Consider the following 26,424-nt stretch of genomic DNA (forward strand, 5'->3'; position numbering starts at 1 on the left):
AAAAACTAAAATAAAGGTCAAGTTTAATGTCTGATGAATAAATATACAATACCAACAAACATGCACGGGATAGATATTAGTATAGTCTTTAAATAACAGTGGGCTAAAACAGCACAACAGTAATAATATTCATGATATTGCTTTTTTTTTGTGGGGGGGGGGGCATGTTATCAGAATGGGGCTTGAATATAAAGATGACCTCCCACCCCCCCACCCGCTCCACACTCATGTCAGGGTAAATTGTTTTGAGCAGAGAGCACTGAGGATTTCCTGCAGCATAATCTGAAACAGTTGCTGTTAGCATTACTGCCTGATTGCAAAGATTGCGGGGCTGCAGGGACTCAGCACCCAGCTTCATTTTGGGGGTGAGTGGGTGGGCGCCTCCAGCCATTTTGCATCATCACATCGCTCTATAATGTTTCTTACAACCCCTAAAAGACTAATAGGTGCAGATTCTCACGTGTTCGACTGGTATGCATTTTTTTCCAGAGAGAAAATTTGTAAAAATGGGTGAAAGAGTGAAAAAAGCAATGCAACACCAAATAGTGCAATAGAAAAATATGACTTAACATAAAAATGAAGTTCAAATGCTGCGAAGCACCATCGACTTGAGACCTTTCATTACTATTATAACAATTCAACATCAAATTGTAAATGTTGACCAAATAGCTAAACAAGCGTTTGTGTAAAAAGTGCAGTATAGCCTGATGTTCCGGTTTCGATTACACTATGACCTTCCCTGAACTCACCCTCATGATCTTATTACCCCCCCCCAAATATTCAACAAATTAGTGCTCGGTCCTGTTCAAAGTCTTAGCACAGGACCGTGACGCATGATTGGGCACGAAAATGTTTTGCTGAGTATCAGGTGAAGAAGACAACACAGCCGGATGCAGTGTTTTCCAACCAGGACACAAATATCACCTGAGAAAAATCTCTCGGCACAGCACCAAACAAAATGGATCCACAGGTCAATTATGTACGTCAATTATGTACCTTCTGCCATCGCATGAAAGAACATACCATTTTTCTGCCTCTCACTATACATCGCTAGCATAGATAGATGAACAAAGGCACATTATTTGTAAATAATAATTTTTAAATTAATTAAGTGAAATTGGATAATTTCTGCGGCACACCTACTGCAGTAATGTCGTGGGAAAACAAGGACAAGGAAAGTTAGTTATGAATAAACTTTAGTTAAAACTAAAATGCTTTATAAATAAAGTTGAGTTGAATTGAGTTGGGATGGGCGAGTACTGATACCATCTGTTTCAGGCTGATACCTGGCCTTACTTTGAGGTAGTTGCGATGGTAGCCGACATTGGTATCGGCAGCCATCTTGTGGCTGGTTTGTGATGAGAGACTAGAAATTAGAAGAATAGAAAATTGACATTAATTTCATGCAGTTGCGAGGAAAAACTAAATATTGGGATAGATGGTCTTTCTTGAAAATGATCTGTTATTGCTTTTGTTGGGAAATGTTATGTATCAAAAGTACTAGTGGTATCGGTACTTGATATCGGTGACCACTTAAGAATTGAGTATTTGTACTTTGAAAAAAGTGGTATCGAGCATTCAGAAAAAGTTTCATTAATTTCATGCGTTTTTCTGGAGAAAAAAAACTGGGGGGATATATAGGGCTTTCTTTAAAATTATGTCATTGATTTTTGAGGGAAATGTTATGCATCAGAAGTACCGGTACGAGTGGTATCGGTACTTTGCATCGGTAACAGTGACTAATACTAAAGAGTTGGTATTGAACTTCGCTGGTTCTAACACAAAATAAGTGATAAACGGGCGACTCACACGTTGCAATAACTAGAGTGTAATGATTTGTATTTTTGCTTTGTATGATTTAACACGAGCGGAACATGAACATAAACGACACTCGGCACTCAGCAGAGGTCAGCAGAGAGCTGAGCTTCCGGTGATCCGCTCATTCAGAGCACAGCATGTGGCTCTGTTTCTTGGCACGAGAGCGTGGCTAAATATTCACAAATTAGCAAACAGGTGATCACAAAGCCACCAAAGTGACTCCTCATACCTGTTAATCTAACGACAACATGTCCAGAACGGCAGAGACACAGCCGGGATTAAACAGGCTCTGCGGGCCAGATGACAGTGAGAGGCCATCAGTCACCTTCAGGATGTGTGAAAGACTCAAATCAATCCAATATGGAAACCCGCGCGCTGCTTTTAATCACCCTCAAATCCCTCGTTTCCGAATCGGAGGGAGAAATGTTGCTTTCATAAATCTATGCGTCATATCCGTCGCCGTGTTTATCTCCGCGGAAGGCCTCGTGGGCGAGCAGGCGTTTCGTGACAAAAAGCGCAGGTTGAGCTCGTCGCTGCCAACAGCAACAGCTGCTGATGGCAAACAGGGTCCCAGTCATCAACGGGGCATTTCATTTGTCATGCTTGTAAAGTGGCAGTGGCTCTAAATCAACAGCAGGAAGGGTATGGACGTGTGCAAATAAACATGGCGAGCGTGAGCTCGCGCAGTCGGCCTCGCGCTGATGTTTGCACTGGCACCAGTTGCTCTATCAAAGACTTTCTGGGGTGAGCAACCTCGTACGTGGTCTGGCAGAACGTGGTGTAGCCGTGGCGCACATGTGAGACGGTCACAGGTATCCATAATAATCACGAGGTGGAGGAGGGCGGCGAGGAGGGTGATGAAGGGAAGGGGATGTGGGGGGAGTGATGAGGGACAAAAGGATCTTTTCAGGCCTGCCGTAGAGGGGAGGGAAGGCGGGGGAGTCGGGAGAGATTTTCTTACCAATGATGCATGGATCTGACAATGTTCTTGCCCGAAGGCACATGCAGGATCCGTGTGTGTGTGTGTGTGCGTTTGCATGCGTGTGTGCATGTGAGAGAAAGCAAAGGATATGTTTACACGACAAGGTAACCGGAATGTGGTGGTTGAAAACGTTTCTTGGACCGAGAACATTGACCAAAAAAAAAAAGACTTCAATTTCAAACCAGATTCTAAATGGGTGGACTCGGCTTTTTTAAATCGGAGCCAGTTTGAATCTAGAGTTATGACAAGGTTTTTAAAACTGAGGGTTCTATTTTCGTGGACGGCGCGGCGTAGACCATGCGTGGAGGCATGTTAGACCCAGTGTTGGTAATTTCACAGACGTGCGTAAATCCGCAGATTTTGAAAAGGACAGTTTTAAGTTGGAACTTTTTGTATTAGTCAAATAATGTAGAAATTAAAGAAGATTTTTTTAAAAACGTAATTTAATTTAGGCTTTTTTTTTTATTTTGAAAGAAAAATTTGCTATTGGGATAAGTTGAACAGTTTGAAGCCGGAATGGTTTGAATCGGTCAAAAAATGTAGAAAATAGAGGAGAAAACGAAAAAAAAAATAGGGGAAAAAATCGCAGTAGGAATAAGTACAACAGTTTAAAGTTAGAACGGTTTGAGTCGGCAAAAACGTAGAAATTAGAAGAAAACAAACAAACAAATCTTAATTTTTGAAATAACAAAATGCAGTAATGAGCACAAAAGTTTCAAGTTACAAAGATATGAGTTAATTAAAAAATATATAAATTAGAGGAGAAAACATAATAATGTTAAAGGGGAAGTCAACCCCCAATTTTTTTGGGATAAGAATATGTTCTATGGAGCTCCACTAGTCTAAATAAGGATTTCTGGTTAATATTGCGTTAGTGGAATATGAGTTAACCAGCAAAATCCAGACTTTTTTAAAAATCCATCTCAGGCGGCGGCCATTTTGCCACTTGCTGTTGACTGAAGATGACATCAATGTTGCTCGGGTCTCAGGCAACAACCAATCACAGTTTTCTGAAGCTGCACTGTGATTGGTTGTTGCCTGAGACCCGAGCAACATTGATGTCATCTTCAGTCGACGGCAAGTGGCAAAATGGCCGTCCCGAGTTGGATAAAAACAGCTGGATTTTGCTTCATAAATCATATTATAGAAATGTAATAATAATCAGAATAGAGAGGTCACATGTAACATACTATTTTTTAAGAAATTACGTTTTTAGCATGTTGAAAACTGTTCCCAAGATGAGCTGAATGTATCTTTCATTTATCTCCTCAGTCCCGATCGTCAAACACACACACAGGAGACACGTGAGGCTTTTTACTACCATTGTTGTTAGCATTAGCATTCAAGCATGACTGGAATGCCAAAGACACGTACATGACTTAAGTCTAAAAAAAACAACCTCAACTCTAAGTGTGAGCGGTTGTCGTTTTCCTTTTTCTTTTCTTTTTTTCTTTTTGAGCCACTGGCCGGCTTCACGTAAAACAATATTTTGACGGACTGGCAATAAACACATTCAAACAAATGATTAAAAATACAACTCGCAATTACGCTTAGTCAATCAGTCCAATCATGAGGTAATGCCCAGCCTCATTGCAGAAAATCCCACATTACAAAAATGGGATCTTGGAAATGGAAGCAAGGGATAATTTTGTCAATCTCTGGATATTGCCTTGATTTGAATCCAGAACGTGACAATGTGCTAAAGCAGTTTTGAAGGTTTCATTACCTCATTTGCAAGCCACATATTATACTGAATGTAAACAAAACAGCAGACATTTTCTCTTTACTTTTGTTTGTTAGATTGCTTGTGTCATGTACTTGGATGATTTCAAGATAAAAACGTCTTTCCGACTCTGATTATCAATAAAATGAATGTTCGTTCTCGACATATTCCAAAATTGTGACCCCAAAAACCTGAGTTACTCTAATGAGGCCGCATTGGTTTAAAACTCACAGAGTAGGAAAACCGCCCCTCCAAGAGGAAGCTACTCCGTGACTGAGCTGAAAGAATTATTCATCTCCGCCTCCCCGGCTGCCTGAGTGATGGCGAACCCAGGCACGAGGAAGGAGAAGAAGGGGTCGGACGAGGGTTTGACTCAGTAAAGGAGCCTAGGCTATCATGTTGTATGTCAAATGCAAGCCAGCGTCATATACATTACCAGGTGAGAGGTGGAACATTTTCTCAGACCTTACAAGGACAAGACAAGACACATGAGTAATGTCTAAAAAAGAGGACTTGACAAAAAGAAATGTGCCCGGGAGGCTTGTGGGTCATATATCAAATCTTGCTGGAGCCAAAATCCAGTTTTGGCGGTGGAGAATCAGATATCCATATGACTTTAGAACAAGAGAAGAAAAATGATTACTTCGTTTAGCCTTATGGACTTTGGATGAGGTTGTTTTTTCTCTCTCTCGATGTCTTGGCTCAGGACGATACAGATGTCCCTGATGCTATTTAACGTTCAAGTTGATTACACTATACACTATTCAACCTTTGTAAATGTACGAATGTTCAACAAAGATAGTACGCAAAATATCAGAAGTAGAAATCCAGGTTAGAAAAAAAAAAATAGCTGCTAAATGTTACGTCAACCGCCATTTCCAGGAAGCCCCACTGGGTTTGCTACCACATTATAGGAATAATTTCTCAATATGATCAATAATTGATCACTCTTACCACTCTACGGCTTTTCTCAAAGAGTCAACCAGACACTGCTTGTGGCTCGAGGGTGTATTTGTGTAGGAGACACAACAAGAGGAAGTGCTACGGGATAATGAAATCCACCTCACACTCGTCCCGAGGGACATCACCTCACCCATCGCGGGGCTCACAAATCGCTGAAGGACCCCCTCCTTTATAAACATACCGGCCAAGCCCAAACATCACTGCAGCTCTACCTTCCTTCACAACCCTGCAGCACTTTTTTGTCTGCCAAAGTTGGAGTGACAGCACCCCGAATCTGAGCTGCCATCTCCCTCCCTTTGCCCTTCATCTTTGTACTGCCGGGGCCGGATAAAATACCCTTCTTGGTTCCATGCTAGAAAAAAAAAAGAAAAAAAGAAAAACATTCAGGAAATGAAAGTTGTAATACGATCCTCTGTGTGCCAAACGTCTCCCTGAGCAGGGACAAAAGGCCGGCAGAGAAAAGCTGCTGGGCCAATTTTAGTTAGCGCTTGATAGAAGAGCAGGGAGGCTGGTGGTGAAAGAGACACGGAGGGACAGAAAGATGGATGCAAAGGAGAGGAAAACGAGAGAGGCCGCGGAATCCAAGCTAAGAATTAGTTAGGATGAGATTGCTTCCCCAAACAGTGAGCGAAGGGAGGATGTGAATTTTGCTGATGTGATAAACGTCTCTTTGCATAGTCGCTTGCAAGAAGTAAAATAAACGCACCCATTCCTTCACAGTGTTTTCCAGCAGGCCTCTCCAGGGAACAACCCTTATGACTCCGCAACCTACAGTCATGCTCCAGATCTTGTTATGCAGGATGGAGAAAATGGAGAGATGTTTGATGTACAACCAACATTTTTGCTTTATACTGTACGTTTTATACAGTTTATGAATAATGCAGGCATGTGGGTGTAAATCCTACACTCGAAAGACTTTATGGGTCAATTTGACCCAACTTTCAGTGTTGCTTTATAAAAAATGACCCAATTTCCTACACAAAGTTGGGTCAAATTATCCCAAGTAGAGGATCAGAGCAAAACGTAATTTTTTTTTTTTTTACAGAATTACCTCTTTTTTTTGTGCAAAAAAACCCTCCAGAAAGTTGGGTCAAATTAACCCAAGTCGTTTTATTGAAAATGACCCAATTTTTTACCCAAAAGCAGGTCAAACTGACCCAAGTAGATGATCTGACCCAACTTTCTGGGTCGTTTTATACAAATTGACCAAGTTTTGACTCAGATTTGGTTTAAATTAATCCAAGTAGAGGATCTGACCAAAACGTTACGGGTTATTTTATACAGAATTAACCTTTTTTTGTGTGTGCAAAAAAAATCCTCCAGAAAGTTGGGTCCAATTAACCCAAGTAGAGGATCTGACCAAAGCGTTATGTGTTGTTTTATACAGAATTACTTTTTTGTGTGTGCAAAAAAAAAAAACTCCAGAAAGTTGGGTCAAATTAACCCAAGTTGTTTTAAAGAAAATGACCCAATTTTTTAACCAAAGGTGTGTGTGTGTGTGTGTGTGTGTGTGTGCGTGCGTGTGTGTGTGTGTGTACCTGTGTGTGTGTCCCCCACCCAAAGGATCAGCCCATTTTTTTTACCCATAGTTGGGTTATTTTTGACCAACTGTTTTTAGAGTGTAGTTACCATTATCCCTACAAACCATCGACCCTATCTACCGACACTCTTAAAAGCTCTGTGTCAAAAGTAACCCAAATTGGCTGGAATAGCTAACCCAGCGCTGGGTACAAAGGAACCGAGCAAATGTTGAGTTATCTATATATAGATAACTCAACATTTGGGGTATACCCAGCGCATTGGGTTGAGGACTTGACCCAACGTGCTCCAACCAAGGGGTCAAAACTACCCATACTGATGAGTCAAAGTTACCAAGAAATGGGTTACCCGGATATCAGTATAGCTATGATTAAAAATAACACTACCCCTCGTTGAGGCGTCACGTTATCGTGGTAGAGGTGTTTGTGTGTCCCAATTATCCTAGGAGCGTTGCCTGGGGATTTATGCTCCTGGCAGGGTCATCCACTTAGTGCTTGCTTGACCACTTTCAATATTTTTCTTACCGGTTCCTGTACAATGGGGACAAGACTAGCTGTCACATTCAATGTTTTTCTACAGTACTTCATCTTACAAAAAATACTTGACCATGACTTTAAAAAAAATCTTCTTATCTGCCAAACACCTACAAATGAAACCTTGCTCAGACAGAAACCAACATTTCTGACATTTGAGTTGATCACAAGTAAGGCACACATACAAAGCTGCCAAATGAAAAGTACGAGTTGTTGCTCTAGTCTCGATGGAAGAATTTTACCGAGCAGTTTGGTTTTGACATCTTGAAGCAAAGACATCTGAGCTGACAACCCGAGCGTCTGCTTCAGCCTCTCTGTCTCGGAGTTTGGCAGGTTTATAACTCTGACCCCAGACCATGACTGAGGTGCTGAACTTCAACTTGGCAACAGCTGCAGAAACTAGAGACCCGAGAGTTATAAATATAGACCATTAAAATCGAAACTGGTGCCCTTGGTCTCTGCCTTAACACTTTTTCGCGCATGTACATTCGCACCCTGGACTGTATAATGTGTCCACTCATTCACACTCGGATGAAATTCACTTTAGATTGTGTGTATACGAGAGTCAAACATCTTGACGCCCTATTCGTTCATATAGGTTTAAGAACCTAATCTCCCAATGAAGATGGCTATATTTGAGAAATGATTAAGAAATATTTTAATCAAACAAAGGCAAATTGTAGGTATGTTGCCTGTACATTGTGTTCTCCCGTTGGAACATATATTTAATTAAAACGTGACGTCAGTGGCTTTTACCGACTCAACCTGTGAGACAGGACAGACAACTGTTAAACCAGCAGCAGAACTTTTCTCTTGTGGATCTTGAGCACCCCTCTGTGGCCAAAATGTGCTACTACAGTTGTACTCAGTAGTGCAGGTTATCAGAATAGTACATAAATAATAACAATATTGTTGAGTAAATCTCTAAAAAATAAATTAAATAATGGGTTGAGAGAAAAAAAATACAATAAAATAAAATTAACAATTTACAGGTTTTAATTCCCTTAAATCCTGCTTTGTTTGACCCAAATTAATGTAATGTGAATCTACTCAATATATCTTATCATATTTATAATGTAGCCATCTGTTATGATAAAAATCACATTTTCCTCGAAGATCTAAGGTATCTTATTTGACACTTCCCAACGATGACATATTCCATTTTTAATTATATTTAAATAACTAATGATGATAATAATGAATAAAAAGGCCAAAAAAACCAGTTTTGCTGCCGTGCCATAAACAAAAATTGCTGCAATTTTGTGTCTTCTATTAGAGGTGTATTTCTTTCAAATATAATATCACAGAAGAAACATTCAAGTGAAACGTGTATATTTTATAGGTGCTCAAAAAAACACTACCGTAATTGTTTATATATATATATATATATATATATATATATATATATATATATATATATATATATATATATATATATATATATATATATATATATATATAATTTGGATGCCTCCACTTTACAAATAACGAAAACCCCATCTGAAGAAATTAGAATATTTTATAAGAGAATTGACTTTCAGAAGTCCAAGTATTTTCCTGTGTTAAATTAATCTGCATGTTTAAACATTTTTAAAAATGTAACTACTGAAATGAACGTTTTCTGAGTCTACTAATTTATTGAAGACGATACAGTGAACCTCAAAATATGGTACGCAGGCTCCCTCTAGTGGTAAATGAAACTAAATTAAAATGTCTGTGAATGTGAAGCAGTGGTTTAAATTTCCTTTGCTATTCTTCTTGAATTTGTTGTTGTTGTTGTTGTTGTTGTTTGCATGTTTGCCATGCTTAAAATGCTTCCCATCATCAAACAAACTTAAATATTAGTCAAAAACAACACAAGTAAACATAAAACGTAGTTTTAAAAATAAGTTGTTTTTTTTATTAAAGGGGAAAAAATCCAAACCGACATGACATAGTATGAAAAAGTGACCGTCCCCGAAACTTAATAACTGGTTGGGCCACCATCAGCAGCACAACTCTATAGAATATTCTTCGAGAAGTCTTGGGAATCATTCAGATGTTTTTTTGCAAAAGTAAGTTATGTTCTCTTTGGTCAACAGTGGTTTTCACCTTGGAACTCAGCCATGGACGTCGTTTTTGCCCAGTCTCTTAGTCATTGTTGTGTTATGAATTGACCTTAACTGAAGCGAGTAAGGCCAGCAGTTCTTTAGACGTTGTCCTAGTTCCTTTTATGACCTCCTGGATGGGTTTTCGCTGTGTATTCTCAATTTGGGGCTAATGGCGCTCACGGTGATTTTCTGGAGGCTGTCCTAAAAGCTTTAGGAATGACTTTGTAACCCTTCCCAAACTGACTCTTATTAAAAAAAATTCTCTGGATCATAGCATTTTGTTGCAGCATTTTGAGATCTTATATATCAAATTACCATTTTAAAATGGCATTTTACGTTTACATGGGTTATCTTTGTGTGATCTTTACATTTGTATTTTTGTATATTAACATTTTTGTATACAATATTAGATACGGGTGTGTTTCTTTTTTAAATTTGCTTAGTTGGCTTTGTTACATTTCAATCTTACCAAGCTCCGGTTTGACATCGTTGAAGGCTAGTCAAGTCCTTGTACGCATAAGTAGATGTAACGAAATAAAATGGCCGACAGGGGTCGCCACGGATACATTGCATAAAAAGAACTGAGAAAACCTCATAGATGCATTATTATCTTTATCAATTGTCAATATTTGATTTACGTATGATTATAAATCTAACAATTAAATGTTTCTGATAGTTTAACACCAATATTTCGCTTAGTGACTGTTGGAACAATATATTTATTGTGACTCTGACCGTTTGAAAGGATAAACTGCATGTCTGCAGATAGCCTTAAAATGTCTTGGTGAAAAACAATATCTCGCCGATAAACCCTGATAAAAGATTTCAACTGCTGCGTACTTTATTATTAATAATCGGGTTCGCGTGGTCATTAAATTTGGCAAAAACCTCCAACGTTTGCTTTATAGCGCCACCTTTTTTCATTAGTGGTAACGGCCGTCATAGAATGCCTATACTGTATATTTAGCCACCTATTGTTTCATATGTAGCAACCACAATATTAGTAATGTACTAACATTTGTTGTTGTTGTAATGCTGAGTCAGTAAATACTAATCATAATTTTTTTTTAAAAGCCACAATCCGCCACTGTAGACATTTGTGCATCGTGATTCTTTTTGAAGCACAAACCATACCATCATAAACTAAATTGTAAAATGGTTACTATTAATAATAGATTTATTTTTGATAGGATTGTTTCATTTTTCTTAATTTTACAGATGAGAAATTTGTCTTAATTTCACAAACGAAAACATCAAGTATAAGGAGAATGAAAATCTTCTCTTTTTTTTTGTTTAGTTTTTTTTAAAGTCACAATGTCACTGAGAATAAACTCGGAAGATTACGACTTTAAAGTAATTCCAACGCGTTTCATTATACAGAGGGAAAAAAAATATGAGAAACAACTATGACAAGACAATAACACGGAGTTTTCAGAAAATATAGGCTATGATAGGCTAGAAGCTTGTGTTTAGCTCAAACAATCAAACAAACAAATAAATATTATTATTAATAATTATTATCTAACAAAAATTTCACGAGACAGCTGCTGCGTGAGAATTTCGACAATCAGAAAATCAAATGACAACTATAATAATATTATGATGTCATCTTTAAAAAAAAAAAAGAAGAACATTCCAAACTTTATATCCCAACATGGGTGATGATTTTGTGATTGACAGCATTTAACTCACTGAAATGTACATTTAGATTTAAAGCCAACTCGAGGCTTTGTGAATAGAACTGCGTGCTTAAAACGGTGCTGCAATATGGCACATCACGCACAATAGCATAAAAGCCAGGCTTTAATTGGTTGTGACTGAAGTGGTACGTGGAAAATGCAGTAACTGGAATGCGTGAATGCTAATGATGACTCATTTTTGGTGCTTGGGACAATGAGCAGCGAATTTGCTTAAATGGAAATCGTATCATATCTCCAATCGTGTTACATAAATATTCTCAATACAATTTAGTTCCACATTTAGGCCCACTTCTTCGTGGAATATGTATTTTCTTCTGCACAAAAACATGACATTGATTATAATTACAAGCTGATTCACAAGGCTACAAAATGTCTGTGCTCTGCACGGTGTCCTTGAGCATGACTTTGACCACGTCTTTATTTGGCACCTTGCATCACTGTACGAAAGGGCATGAATGACGCAAATTGGAATTGTATTGGGACGTTGATGGGAGTGTTCTCTTGTGTGAATGAATGCTTGGAAGATTTTATATTAACAATTATTTCTCATTTAGTTTTTCAGCCCTTCTTCTTCCATTTTGACATTAGCACCCGGATGCTTTTCTACACTTGTGCTTTAATGGAAAGGATAATGTGTGAGATGAGCTGGAGGAAGGACAGGTTGTTATTGTTTTTTTTTTCCTGACCCTGATTGTCTGAAAAAATATATATTTTGTGTGGGAGAATGGAAGGCATTGTGTCAAATGAAAATGCTGCTGCAGTAATTGTTTCAGTGACTATACGGGACAAGTGGATCAGTCACAATAATAACGTGCCCACGTTATTATCTCTGAAGCAAAAAAAACAACAACAACTCAAGTGCGCCCCCTATAGAGAAAAATATCAAGACAAGGAAGAACTAAAATAGCAAATCTACATTGCGGGTGACATCAAATCGCTCCAAAATAAATTTTCCGGAAAAAAATGTCTAGTTGAGGGAACTGTTTTTGCATTGCTTTTTGAATCTGCTGGAAATTAGATTTGCAAGCAGAAAGCAATATTTCACGTTCAGGATTTGACTAAATCACTAAAAATACTTGACAGAAAGGTTGGACATTGATTGGATTGATGATCTGGATTCACTCTTCTTTTCTCTCTATTATTCACACCTGATGTGTGAATGTTCTCACCTCATGCATGGGAGATGCTTCAACACCATGGAGGACGATTTTTGTGGAACATGTTTGACATACTGCACATCATTTTATAAGCCCCCTACCCCCCCTCCCATAGCTACAGTTTTATATTTATTTAATTACATTTTAGCAATTGAATTTCGCCATCACAGAAACAAACGAAAAAAAGTAATATTCAATTATACACCCTGTGAAATTTGATAATTTGATTTTAACTTAAAAAAACAACAACACTTTTATAATTTTAACTAGTCACAACATGTTTTTTTTCCACATACTTATTTCAATCCTTCATGCAGCTAAATGTGCAAGTTGCATCCACCACGACCGTCCAAGTGCTCAGGGCAGCTTTCAACATCAACATATAGTCAATGCTCGTCAATAGCATGCATTGCAGACATATATGCATAATATAGTCGATGGTGCCGTCTGACCTTCAGTAAGTGGTGCTGGAAAGAGCGCGATTAACTAACTCTTCACCTGCACGTCTAAAATTGACAAGTGACGTGAGTTCGCAAAGTCAAACGTGATCCACAAACATAAAGTGAAAAATGTGGCGTGGAGATTCGGAAGGTTTGGAAAACAAGCGAGAAAAAAATACTTAAATGGTAATTAAAACCCTTTTAATGGACTATAGACCACAGTGCAGACACACACACAACACACACACACACACACACACTAGGAGTCTTTTCTTTATATTGGGACCCCTCACAAAACAGCGGCAGGGCCCCTTTGTCCAAGAGGGGGACCTCAGAGCCATCATTAGCACTGATTACCGCTGACCAGTTTGACAACCTCATTGACCGAGAGACCCTCCCGCCCCCCCTTTACCCCCACAATCTGGTCCGACCCTCCCTCCTTCCTCTTACTTTCAATAGAAACGGAAATATTCAGACATTCTGTCCCAAAGAGAAGCCAGCCAAAAAAAAAAAAAAAGAAGAGCAAAAAGCTTCGCGACCCCCCTTTCATGTGGGCTCACCCCGTTTCCTCCCTCTCTCTTCACACACATTTGCCTTGTGTTGGAAAGTCTTTTGTGCATCTCACAAGTTACTGTGGGCTAATTCACTGCAACGAACTGGAGGCAACCAGGTGTCCGCCCTGTCACCTGGAAACGCTCAACTTGAACTCGTGCTTCCGCCATACTTGGGGCGGGGTGGGAGTGGGGGTGTATCTGTACATGCATTTATGATTATATTGTTATGTCAAAACAAGGTCGATGTTTAAAAAAAAAACATGCTTCCTTTTTTTTTCTTTTTTACTGGGGGGGGGGGGGCTCTCTTTTGAAGTAATAATATCATCTAAAATGTGCTGCCCTTGATAAGACAATATTCCGTATGCTGCAAAGAAAATGTGATTCATTTATGCAAAAGTTGAACTTGAACTCGTGTGTCTGTGTGGTGGGAGGAGGGAGGGGGTGTTCTCTTTTATAGGAAAAAAAATAGAACGAAAAAAATACGTGCTAAGAAGGAAGATGCTGCAGATGTATTTAAAAAAAAGATGGCTATGTACACGTTTACTATAAAGGTGAATTTTGACTTGTTCTCTTTTACAGTAATAACAGAACAAAATAAAAGCCGCCGTTGACACAATGTCGACATTCACATATTTAAAAAAAAATAAAAAAATTAAAATAAATATAAAAAATAAAAAATAAACGTTAATTGACCTGGCTGGAGCGCGTGCTTCCTCCTTACTGGTTTATTTTGTAATAATATCACAAAAAAAATTAATAATAATAATAAATAATAAGTAACTATTTTCACAGTTATCACAAGGAGGATGTTTTAGATGTGGATATTTTTTAAATAATAATAAAACAAAGTTGAATAATAAAGCTATAAAAAAATATATATTTTTTCTAGTAAGTATAGCCTATAGCACATAAACAAAATCTGTCGTCAATGGGATAATATATATTCTCGAATCGGGCGGATTTAGATGGACAACGAGTAAAAAAACAGCACATGCAATGCTGCTTGTTGATTGGACAATATTTTTCAAAATTATCACAGGGGATACTGCAGATGTATTAAAAAAAAGCATTACTTTTCATTGGGGTGAAATGTGCAGTTAAAGAAATACTGTAATATATGTTTTCACAGCAGCCATTTTGACATGTAAGAACCCCCAAATTGAATGAACCATTCACAAAACAACGTTTGTCACCTTTTTCTTTCTTTTCTTGGAATATAAATTCGTAAATATTCCCACAAATTTAACGTCAGTCACGTGTGTTTTTTTTGTGTGTGTTAATATCATTTTGCACCGCGCAAAAGACAAACCGTGCAATTGACTAAAAGACCACGGAGCGTGCTCGTCCATGCGCGCAATGCGAGGCTCGTGCACGTCGACAATCTGCCGTGTTTTCATGTGCATGATGATCTCTCCCCGCACATCATCCGGGTTAGTGAGCCGGCCTCTCGCTGACCTCTCGCTGTCACCCTGCATTACACGACGCACAGCATGTTGGTCAATTAGGGCTCGCTGTGAAACGTGTCAGGGAGGACTGATAGAGAGGCGGCCATTACAATCAAGATGGATTTACATGATCTCCGTTTTCATAGCGGGCCATAACACCAATCACAAAAAACAAACAAAAAAAAACCTCTCTCGATGCACAATTATTTTATTAAGTTACTTGTTTTTCCCTTTGACTTGAAACACAATGTCACTAAAGCGCGCATGCTCGACAGGTTCACCTGTGCACAAGGTAAAGTATTAAAAAAACACCAAGCGAATGAAGATGAAATCCAAAAGACAGAGCAGATGCTTTTTAAATAGGCAAATAAACATTATTTATAAAACTTTTGCAAGAAACGTAAAAATAGCACACAGTTCTTTTTCAACATGAAATACCCACGAATAAACAGTAGGTTATATAGGCGCTCGCTATACTTTCTTTTGCTTTTTCTTTTTTTTTCATCTCAATGGGGGAGTTGTCAGTCTTCCTGTGTGTTATTTATCCAAGCGTGGCTCAAATGCAAATAAAAGTATAGGCCTCGCAGATCCTTGCATGTTTTTTGGCAGGCGTCAGACGTGTACATGTATGTGTATAGGTTATGTGCGCGTGTGTGTGTGTGTGTAACTCAACGCAGGCACTATGAGTCGTTGTATTCGATTGTCTTTCACTCGTTAATCGGCCCTTCTTTTCGCTTCCATTCATCAAGAGTTGAGCCGGAGAGCGCTCAGATGTCACATTCGCTGTCGCTGGAGGTGATGGAGATGGCCGAGGCCGCCGCTTTACTGGACAGGCTCGCCTCGGGACTGGATGCGTTGCCCAGGCGGTCCACGGTGCCGTCCTCGTCGGCCAGGGAGCGAACAGAGCCCCCGGACAGGACCTGCTGCTGAAGCCTGGACAAGAGGACACACGGCGTCACAAGAGAAAGCCAGATAGCGTGGATAATATTAATGCAGTAAATCGCCATTTTTTTTTAATGCACGTCATCTTTGCAGGAAAAATGAAATGAAAATACAAACGAGCTTTTGGTTTCGTTGTTGTAAGAAGATACAATATATCCGGGATAATCCACCCTATAATAAGGCTTTGTGTTATTGTGCATTTATTTGCAGCAAAATATGTATAAAATGTAACAGACTGTAAAAAATATTAATGTTGTTATTATTGCAACAGAAGCATTGGTCACGTTGCAGTCATGGGATTTTACAATATAAAGACTGAAATAATTTTCTCAATATAGTAATATTATTCACACCCCATTTCAATTTAATAAAAGCAATACAAACCCTATTTTCGGGTATTTGGGCAGCCTAAAATGAAATTAACAATCATTAAAAAAAAAATCTGACCTATAATTAAATAATGCACGCGGACTCAATCTGAAATTTTATAATGCATAACAAAACAAGCAAAATGTGCGATCTCACCTGTTTTTGGCAGCCGCAGCTCTGTCTCTTTGTCTTCGGTTTTTGAACCAGTTTCCTACTTGTGTGGGTGTAAGTCCGGTAGCCTGCGCAAGCTCCCGTTTTTTACTCGGATTCGGGTAGGGGTCCTGCAAATACCATTCTCGTAACAAGTGCCTGGTCCTCTCCTTGAAGCAGTGGGTTTTCTGCTCGCCATCCCAAATGGTTCTGGGCAACGGGAACTTCTTCCGCACCCTGTATTTGTCCACCGGCCCCAACGGGCGTCCCCGCAGCTTCTCGGCCTCCTGATAGTGCGCCTCGAGCCACAGCGCCTGCAGCTTGCCGTGCGACTCCTTGGTGAACTTGTTGTTCTCCAGGATATGGTAGAGTTCGCGGAAATTGCCCGTGTGGAAGGCGACCACGGCCCGGGCCCGCAGCACCGACTCGTTCTTGTTGAGCACCTCGCAGGCCGCCGGGGCGACGGGCAGCGACCACAAGAAGCGGCCGAGGCGGCCCACGTCGCCGCTCTCCTCCAGAGTCTCGCACACCCCGGCGACCTGCTGGGGGCTGAAATTCAAGATGGGCAGCTGAAACATGGAGGCTTCTCCCGGGTCTCCCCCTCCGTGCTCCTCTCTCTCCTCCACGTCGTCTCCGTCGGCTTCTTGACGCGCGCCAAGGCAATCCGAGACGCGCGCGCGCACGCACACACACAGAGAAAAAAAAAAAAAAACAAGGCAATCCCCAAAGTTGAAGCGAAACCAGGAAAATGAGGAGGGACGATGTTGCCGAAAGGGTGGGGGTGGGGGGGCCAACCTACCGCATCCTTAGCGGGCAAAGGACTCGAAAAGACCGGAGAACGCACGATGGAGCTGCGATGTATTTATCAAGGTGGGCTGGGATTGAAAGTAGGAGAGGATTCGAGCCGGAGCAGAGGTGTATTTTTTTTTTCAAGGGGGAGAAAAAGACAGTCAAGCCCCTCTGATGATTTCCTATTGGACTTGGCAGATTGGCTGGCCGGTTGCCATGGCTGCACGTCAATCACTGTCAAGTCGGCCCAATCGGGCGCGAAGCGCATCTCAGCGCCTCCCTTTTCAAAACATAATATATAAACATTTTGACCTTTTTGATAGGCGTCCTTAGACGTTTAGCCGTGCAGTTTGCAAACAAGCTATTTTGTACGAGGAGGCTGTTTTTACAACAAAGCGACACTTCAATCCGCAACAACAACAACACGCTTTTAGAACTGCAAATTAGCGGATCCTATAAATCTAATTTACTGTTTTATTTATATCGAAGGAGTAAAGGTTACTCTTTTCTTTGCATTCTGATATTTAACACAAAAAATCCAGTATCTGATGTTGTAAATGGAGGCTGAGAGAGAGAGACGCGCCCGCGCGCGTGTGTATATGTACGATTACGATGTCCCTGGCAGGCTTTAGTATCAGCCACACTCCGTTTTGTGCTCAGGCTGATTTAGTAAATAAGAGGGCGGATAGATAGCGCAGATGGTTTGAAGTGTCGGGTCAGATTATTTCATGGCTGGATACAGTAGTAAAGTTCATTCTAACGGAAAGGCCTGATATTATTTTCACAGTGGCGCGCGCACGTACACACACACACACACACACGCAGGCTCGTCCTCGTACGCGCGCAGCGCGCATGCACTTTGCGCGCTGTATCCCTTCGGGCTCTTTGTGCATGAATTATAGACGCTTGATGCGGGGTTATGAAATGCCTTCTGCACAGGAAGCTGTTCATTCTCTTGCTGGTTTACTGCAGACGCGTCGTCTTGGATTAAAAAGTTTAAAAAAAAGCGTGCAGTTGAAGAAGCCCACATTTGCATAAACGGCAAGAAGCGTGCTCGCGTCGACGAACAAATAAAGCCTATTAAGGGCCGCGTTATTTCAGACGCCCAACCTGGAGGGTTTGTTGATCAAGGTCAACGCGTATTATCACAGCAGCCGGTAAAATAAAGGATAAAATCTCCACGGGATGCTGCACTGAAGGTATATCGACATGGTGCTGTTCTGAAATATTTAGTCGCCTGTAAATATTTCATCCCCCGCAGACTGCCTGTCCCAAAACTAAATTTACAAGGACTTTTTCGAGGAAGAGCCCATCAATAAAACACCAGGATGTTTTTGATCCCTTAAACGGAGGGCTGCAAATAACAATTGTAGTCTGAGGCTATACGTGTCTGGTTTATAGACACTCTTTAAACATTGATGGAGTAACAAAAAAAAAGGCATGCAGCAAAAGGACTTTGTTCATTTAAAAGTGTCTAAATTACAAGCGAGCCTGTTTTAAATGCAAAAATGACTGCCTTATTATTTTCCAGTCCACAATGTGAAGGTTGAAAGAAGTCTGAGCCAAGGCCTATGTCACTGCGAGGCCTCCTGACACCAATATCTCCACACATTGAGCACAACAACACAGTGGATGTCATTCAAACATCTCCCCCCCCCCCCCCTTTGTCTATTTGTTTCATGCATCCTCATTTCAGCAGACGCTTGTCTGCACACCAAATCTGATTTATTGCAGCCGCTTTCCATCACAAATCTCCAAGACATTTTTATCAAAGCGCTCATTTATTTGACTAACACTACTAAAACTGGAAATACACAGATTATAATCAAAAACGACAAAACACGGCAGAGGACCGACGGAAAGGAATCAATGAAACTATTTAAAGATAATAGTGACATCAAGCCTGATCTGGTTTTGTTTTTGATTTCCACAATGTGTGGCAAATAAAGTAGAACACAGATCCTAAATAAGTTCACAACCTAATTTTAAATATGCGTCATGCATCTTAAAAACACACACACGCACACACACACACGCGCACACAATCTTGTCACATTTCTGGTGACAGTCAATAAAGCAAACAGTGGCAATAATAAACAAAACATTTCATATTGAGCAAATAAATAAAATGCAGACAAAAGGGACATCTGAAGGATAAAATCTACGTAAAGATGAACAAACGCTATATAAAAAATGGAATTAACTTTCTTTTTTTTTGGGCCAAATGCAAGAATTTATCTTTTTCAAATTGAATTAAAAGTACACAGCAAAAACGAGAGTGATAATTTAACACATACAGAGTTGAATTTACCACTTCAAAAGTGTCTATATTGATCCACACAAACAACACATAAAATGTGTTCAGTTTTTACACTGAGATGGAGTTAAAACAACTCTGATGGTAGCTGAAATTCAACACGATAGTCAACACTGGTCAGTGCTGATTTGACATTAGACTAGTTTAAAATATGACCCCAGAGTATTTTTTAACACTCAAAACCAGTTGCTTTAACACTAGAAATGTTAATTTTAACTAATGAATGTGTTAAACTGCAGTCTCTTCTGTGAGCAAAATTGACTTCATGTGCCCAAATGTCAGTGTTTCCCAGTAATAAGGAGGAAAATGGCCGGACTTGTCTCTCTCAAACTGGAAAAAGTGCAGGTGCGAAGGCGGAGCTTAATAACATCTCTGCAGATTTAATCTAACACTAGGTGATACATTTTGTAAAATAACACCTACACTGGACACTATTTAACTGTGAAAATGTAAAAAAAAATACACTTCAGTCGTTAAATTTAACTCCCAAAAATGTAACCCTGAAATTTCAACACTTTCAAGAAATACTAGGAATGAAAAAAAAAAAAGTTTTCTGTGAAGGAAGCCAATCATGACATTAACAGGGTGCTAATGTAATGAGACTAATGGGAGGGGTGGCGACCAACTCTCACTTCTCCTCCAAATGACAATAAGAGACATTTACTTTGTGTCCTCGTCATCATTATTCGAATGTAGCTGGGTCACAGCTCGCCCAGGGCAGCAGGAGGGAAGGAGTGGGGAATAGTTCCATGTGAACCGGCTGGAAATGACCCAGATTCCCGAGGATCACTGGAGCAGACGAGACGCTACAAGAGCCTGTCACCAACAGCCATCCTGCCACGGTCCCATGCAGACCTTCAGTACCTTGCTCTCGCCATCTGCCCCCCCCCCCCCCCCCCCGCAAACAAGCATACCAAACCTCATTGGGCATCGTTTCTTTTTGCCGTATGCTCTCCTTCTATATGATTGCGTTTATGAGAGGCTTGTTTCAAATGCCCCATTAAGAGGGCGCAAGCAGTGATGTGAACCAGCATTGCACAATGCTAATGTATGCTACCTTTTGATTTTTTCTATGAACTCATCCCAGATTAACTTTCCAATTAAGATATCATGTCAGCTATATACCCCCTTAACCTCGACGTGACCTCGGCATATTTGAAAGTCTGGCACATGTGTGGTGCTTTAACAGTGGCTCTGTGAAAAGGTTAGCCGCTTGCGCCGCGGTGACAGAAGGGTTAAGCCAAAGCTCTCAGAAAGTCGTATTTTCAGAGCCATTTGCCCCCGGGGCAGTGCTAGCTCTTGACGCTACGTTTAATCTGTGGATTTGCGGTAACAGAGAAGACTTCTTATCCGTTGACCCATTGGCCCCTAGTGTATGTAATCCAGTGTCCTTCAGTCACACACAGGCCCGCTGACATAGATCGAGGGGAGCCAATAGGCCGCAGCAGCCAATGTGATGGTGGTGGGGGGAAGGGGGGGTGCACATGCCAAAGCCCTGCCCTGACACACATACTCCTCCCCCAAGCTTTTGTTTTCACACAGCACACAAGAAAGAACACTGGCGTTACAGCGCATGTGATATTTAGCCTCATCGCCGACAATCCGATTCATGCGGCGGCTATAGAATTCGGCAAATATGATATTGAGCGCAGCGGCACTGAGTAATCCCACCGCGACGCACATTGAAAAGAGTTCTTTGACATACCTCGAGAGTGCAGCACTCACACACGAGGCCAAATAAAACAATGCAATTCAAGATTTTGTAGTATTACTCGTTTCCTAGCTTGTAAATGTAGCGCTAATTCCAAAACTGGCAGGCACAATTTGGAGGTCAAGCAAAACGTGGAGTTCAAACTAGCACAGCGCGCGGTGTCATCAAATCTGGTGAAACTTCACCCCCCCCACGTTCAACACGACATTCTGGTTAATATTGCGTTTGTAGAATATGAATAAAGCAGCAAAATCAAATCTGAAAATGACATCACAGTTGCTCAGGGCTCAAGTAATGTAATGACCAATCACGGCTCACCTCTGAGTGACGTTGACAAGCTAAGCTGTGATTGGTCGTTACCTGAGCAACTGTGATGTCATTTTCAGTTGACAGCAAGTGGCAAAATGGCCGCCCCAGAGATGACAAAAAGTGGATGAATTTTGCTGATTTATTCATTTTCCACAAAAGCAATATTAATCAGAATACCTTTTGACAAGTGGGGCTGCATAGAACATATCATTATAAAGAACATTTAGTTTAGCCTTTCCCTTTAAACAGTACATGGCAACAAATCTACCACAACAGACACACAGGGCAATACATCCTGTATAAAACACCAAATGACAGTACAATTGTGCCTTGACTTGCAAGTTTAATTCTTGTTGTAACCACGCTTGTAACACAAAACAATCATAACACAAATCATCTTTTCAAATGGAAATTAATACGAATGTAAATGATCAGTTCCAACACCAACCAAAATGTAAGGTTGGGTATTGATTCTAATTTCCTCAATCGATTCGATTCTCCAGAGTTCAGTTCGATTTGATTTCGATTTTTCACGATTCGATTAATTGCGTAACATAAATTCTTCTTAAATGTCAAGGACATGATAAAAACTCCACAAATATTACATTTTAATAATAAAGTAAATCATGCAGAGGTAGTAACTGGTCACATGATTTAGTTTATTAATGAAAGGAACAGTGTTACACTCAAGTGTTACACAAACATTGACATCATCAAGGATGAGATGAAAATATTTTCATAATTCTAATTCAATAATTGTAAATATAATCTAAGACGATTCTGAATTGTTTTACAGTGCAATAGGTCAGGTGTTCCATAAATGTAAAAAAAATACTTTTAAATTCATGTGAACAGTAAATTTTAAGAAAACAGAAAAATACATATTTAAATAATCGATTCATGGTTTTATGAATTGATTTTGGGCTTGAAAAGGAAAATCGATTCGATTATTGATTATTTGATTTTTTTTAACCCCAGCCCTACGAAAATTAGAAAGAAAACTAGCACTCTACAGTAATTGTAATATATAAAGCATACTGTTATTACACAATTAAACATAATGTAAAGAAGTCAACTGTCTGTGCATCTGCGTCACAACAATTCAATGGGCACAGTCCAGGAGTGTCCAAACGTTTTCATTTGAGGACCACATACAGAAAATCAGAAGGCAGCATAAAAGTGCAATGCTACTCTGAATGTTTCTCATAATCTCTATATTCCGCCTCCTCTGAGTTCCACTTGTAAACCAAAGGACATTCACCTGTTGCAAACAAATAATGCAGAGAGATTGAAGTGCAAATACTCGGCTAAAATCCATTAGAGATACATTGAATCTTGCCCTCTTTTCCTTTTCTTTTTTTTAAGGGTGGGTGCATTTACTGCGTATGTTATAGAGTGCAAGCAATTATTACATCCATTCCACTCTTGAATGCAGTCAATTTCAGTTCAGAGAGTGGCTAAATGAAACTGAGGGAGGCGGGGGAGGGGGGGCATGGGGGATGGGGGACATTAGACAACACTGCCATATATCACCTGTATCTGTGAGAGGCATATACCGCAGAGAAAGTTAATGAACAAAAGCACCGCCTATACTACTTGCACAACTCCGGTGATTGCGTGCGAGTGGCAGAGGTTCACCGTTGGAGCTGAAATGCCAAGCTGGTCATTAGGAGAAGTGAATCCACTATTGCACTCAGCTATAGAACAGAAAACGGCAAATTGGAACGACAAGCAAACAAATATGTGGCTTTTTATCTGGGAGAGGAAACAGAAAATGAAGATCCTGGGGTGAACTTTTCTTTTCAATCCCCGCATCATTTGGAGTCGTAGTGAACTGTGAGCCCTGAGCTCATTTTTTTTTAACGTGCCATAGTCTGGCAGTCAAAGTCACACAAGAGATCCTCAGCAAAATGAAGAACAGCTTTTCTGTCGACACGCTGTCGTGCCACATCGACAGGACCAACAGTCAAATATGCGGGTTGATTGAATGTTCTGTCTTTAGACCTCCACCCACGCTCGCCGACTTTCTTTTATTCACCAGCACAAGCTCCTCTCCCCAAAACATAATAAGTCACTTATATATCAGCAAAAAAAATCTCCAGGCTTGTTTTGATGAAAGTTCAAAAGACCAGCCTCTACGTTTTACCCATTTCTGTACAGCAGAAAAGATTTTTGAAAAAATGGGAAGAAAAAGAAAAATCCATGGCTATGTCAGAGGATCTTGACAACACCCAAAGGTGACAGGAGTCAAAACTCATCACAGTCAGGAGGTCCTCTGGCGCCGGGTAGCTACATGATGCGTGAGTCGGGCCACAGGTCACACCGCCACAGCCGTGCCACCCGGGCCTCACCTCCACTTCACATTGTCCACAGCCTGCGCCTCCTCCTATTTACTGGCCACGCATACACACGACTGTCAATAAATGTCTCTTCTGACACACTTGCTCTTTTGTCTGGTATGTTGTCGCTCTTTCGTCTGTGACCTTTACACACTCTCTTTAGGATGAGTTGTACGTGCCGATGTATAAAGCATCGCTACGTCCTTTTTGATCGTATCTCGCAAGCTGGCTTTATTTCTTATACGTCTGTTGCTATGTGCTGCTAATAAAGTGCTGAACTTCAGTCACTTTGAAGAAAAAGAAACGGGAGCTGGTGAGTATCCATTTGCAGGGAATGAATCACACGACGCATTCTGTAATGCGGTGACTTCATACTGCTTGATAATTAAATAAATGCGACTGTCAGAATGGGAGATGGTTGTTGTAAGTCAATTTGTTTGTGTAAAACTTAATTGTGTTGTCAGTATAGCAGCAAGCAGCAATCCGAACGCACAGCCAAGTGTGTCGATCTAAAATCGCGCCCAGTATCTCTTGCCACTTCATTTCCCTTGCATGAGGTTATTTTAGATTTGTGTCTGTTCATTTAGTGTAAAACTGTAAAACATTGCTTATTCAAACACCAAAATATATAATTGTCTAATGAAAAAAAAAAAGAGACCAGATAACAATGCAAAGTGAAACCACTACGGTTGATATTACACACTCATTCTCCCATGGAATATAATGCAAATTTAATTCATATGTACGGAAGCGTATTGCACTCACTTGGAAAAAAAACCCCTCCTGTTTTTCTGACTAATTTTTTTGGGTTGCTTTGTTTTTTTGAGTATTTTTTTTTCTTTCTGTTTTTCAGAATATTTTTTTCAGTTTTACTGAAAAAAATTTTGGGTCAAAATTTTTTCAGAAAAACAGGCTGAAATTTTTTATTCAGAAAAACAGGAGAAAAAATTATTCAGAAAAACAGGGAAAAAATATTCAAAAAAACAACGCTCCCCCAAAAAAATTAGTCAGAAAAACAGGACTTTTTTTTTTTCAAGTGAATGTAATATGCTTCCATACATACATATGCACCATAATAATAATAAAAAAAAAAATAATGATACAGGTGGTGATCTTCTTTTATTATTTACTTTTTATTTCATTTAATCACGACAGGATAAAGATTTTGTTGTGACACTACTGGGCCACTATGTCTTGTTTGTTTTGTGTGTTTTATTCATTTTTTCCGATCACATCATATAATTTGCAACATTGACATCCGAAAGAAAGGCTGACGGGTAGAAGCCATGGCTTATTAGTAATAGTAACCCTTCCCCATCGATTCTTACTATACGTATCAGTCATAAGGTCATTGATTCATATAGTTATCAATCCCAGACTTAAAACTACTGTACGTAGAATACTCCATTTCAAATCGCTACTGCCACCTGCTGACGAAAAATTAAACTGCACATACCGTTCTTCACATACACACCACGCACATTACACATCCGCAGACAAGGCGCGGGAAATTCTAACCCAAATCCAGTCTGAAAACTATTGGCCACAGGCTTGCAGGAGTACCCATTGTGAACAGCTAAGGTGTTAATCTACTAATTAGAAGGCATTTCACTCATAAATGGTCAAGTAAAAAGCTTATTGTAAAGTTATTTTGGGGAAAAAAGTTCCATATTGTTCACCGGGAGTATTGTCTGTGTGTAAGTTGCAGCTAGTACCAGTCATTGGAATTGGTAAATGGGTTCCCAGACGCCACCAACAGGCCCACCCAACCGGGCGAGCAGCCAAAGCGAGCGCATGCGCCTTCACCAGGTTATGTAATTATCGCTGACCTTGGATCAGCTCTCACACATGTTGTGGCTTCCAGAAGAGGAGATGGACTTGCATTCTGCTCATTGCGTCCACAGCAATATTCACTCCATTCTGGTCAGCACAGCCACCGGCCCACCACTTTTGCCAGCATCCAGATGCATACAGATGCTTGGATCTTGACACTCCTTAGCGCTCGCCAAGGCCACCCACCATCTGAGTAGGCCCCGCCGGCTCCATCCTGGAACCATGTTTACCAACCCGTTGTAAATATTTACAGCAGATACATTGCAGCCACAATACAACCTTATCACGAAAGCTTTGCATGTTACATCAAATGTGCAAAACAGAAATTGAGCCAGACATTGTTTACATTCTTACAGGAACAACAATACATGTTATCAATGCAGGTGTATAAGCAAAAGTTAACCTTGGCAGTGTCAGCAAGTAATCATATGCTATATTCACATTATTCAAATCAGATCAGCTCCCGTTTTGGGTTGCGTCCTTCCTTGGTTAACACAATAAGTTAACCATAACTAAGTTGACAGTAGGGAAAGACATTGGGCATTTAGACGAATATCGGTATCCGCCTTTAAAAAAAAAATATTTGACGATCGATAAAAGGTCACTCTAAAATCCTTTTAATCTCAGGGAACTACCGTATCTGCTTAAATTTTCCGTTAACTTTATAAGAGATGCTGCTGACTCTGGGAACCTTCTGAACATTACAAGACATTACAACAGT

General features: G+C 40.1%; 1 protein-coding gene across 1 annotated transcript; it reads right to left on the minus strand.

Annotated features, from left to right (window-relative positions):
* Nucleotides 1-15,136: 15,136 nt before the first annotated feature.
* Nucleotides 15,137-17,460, minus strand: LOC147162983 (homeobox protein SIX6). The gene is made up of 2 exons (XM_086095658.1): nucleotides 16,412-17,460; nucleotides 15,137-15,877 (listed from the first exon to the last, which is right to left on the minus strand). Exons 1-2 carry the CDS (start codon nucleotides 16,981-16,983, stop codon nucleotides 15,712-15,714), a joined length of 738 nt encoding a protein of 245 aa, XP_085951784.1. The 5' UTR covers nucleotides 16,984-17,460; the 3' UTR covers nucleotides 15,137-15,711.
* Nucleotides 17,461-26,424: the final 8,964 nt, after the last annotated feature.

Source organism: Leptonotus elevatus, chromosome 14, assembly GCF_054856555.1.
Source record: "Leptonotus elevatus isolate MCC_2025b chromosome 14, RoL_Lele_1.0, whole genome shotgun sequence".
Classification (NCBI taxonomy): Eukaryota; Metazoa; Chordata; class Actinopteri; order Syngnathiformes; family Syngnathidae; genus Leptonotus; species Leptonotus elevatus.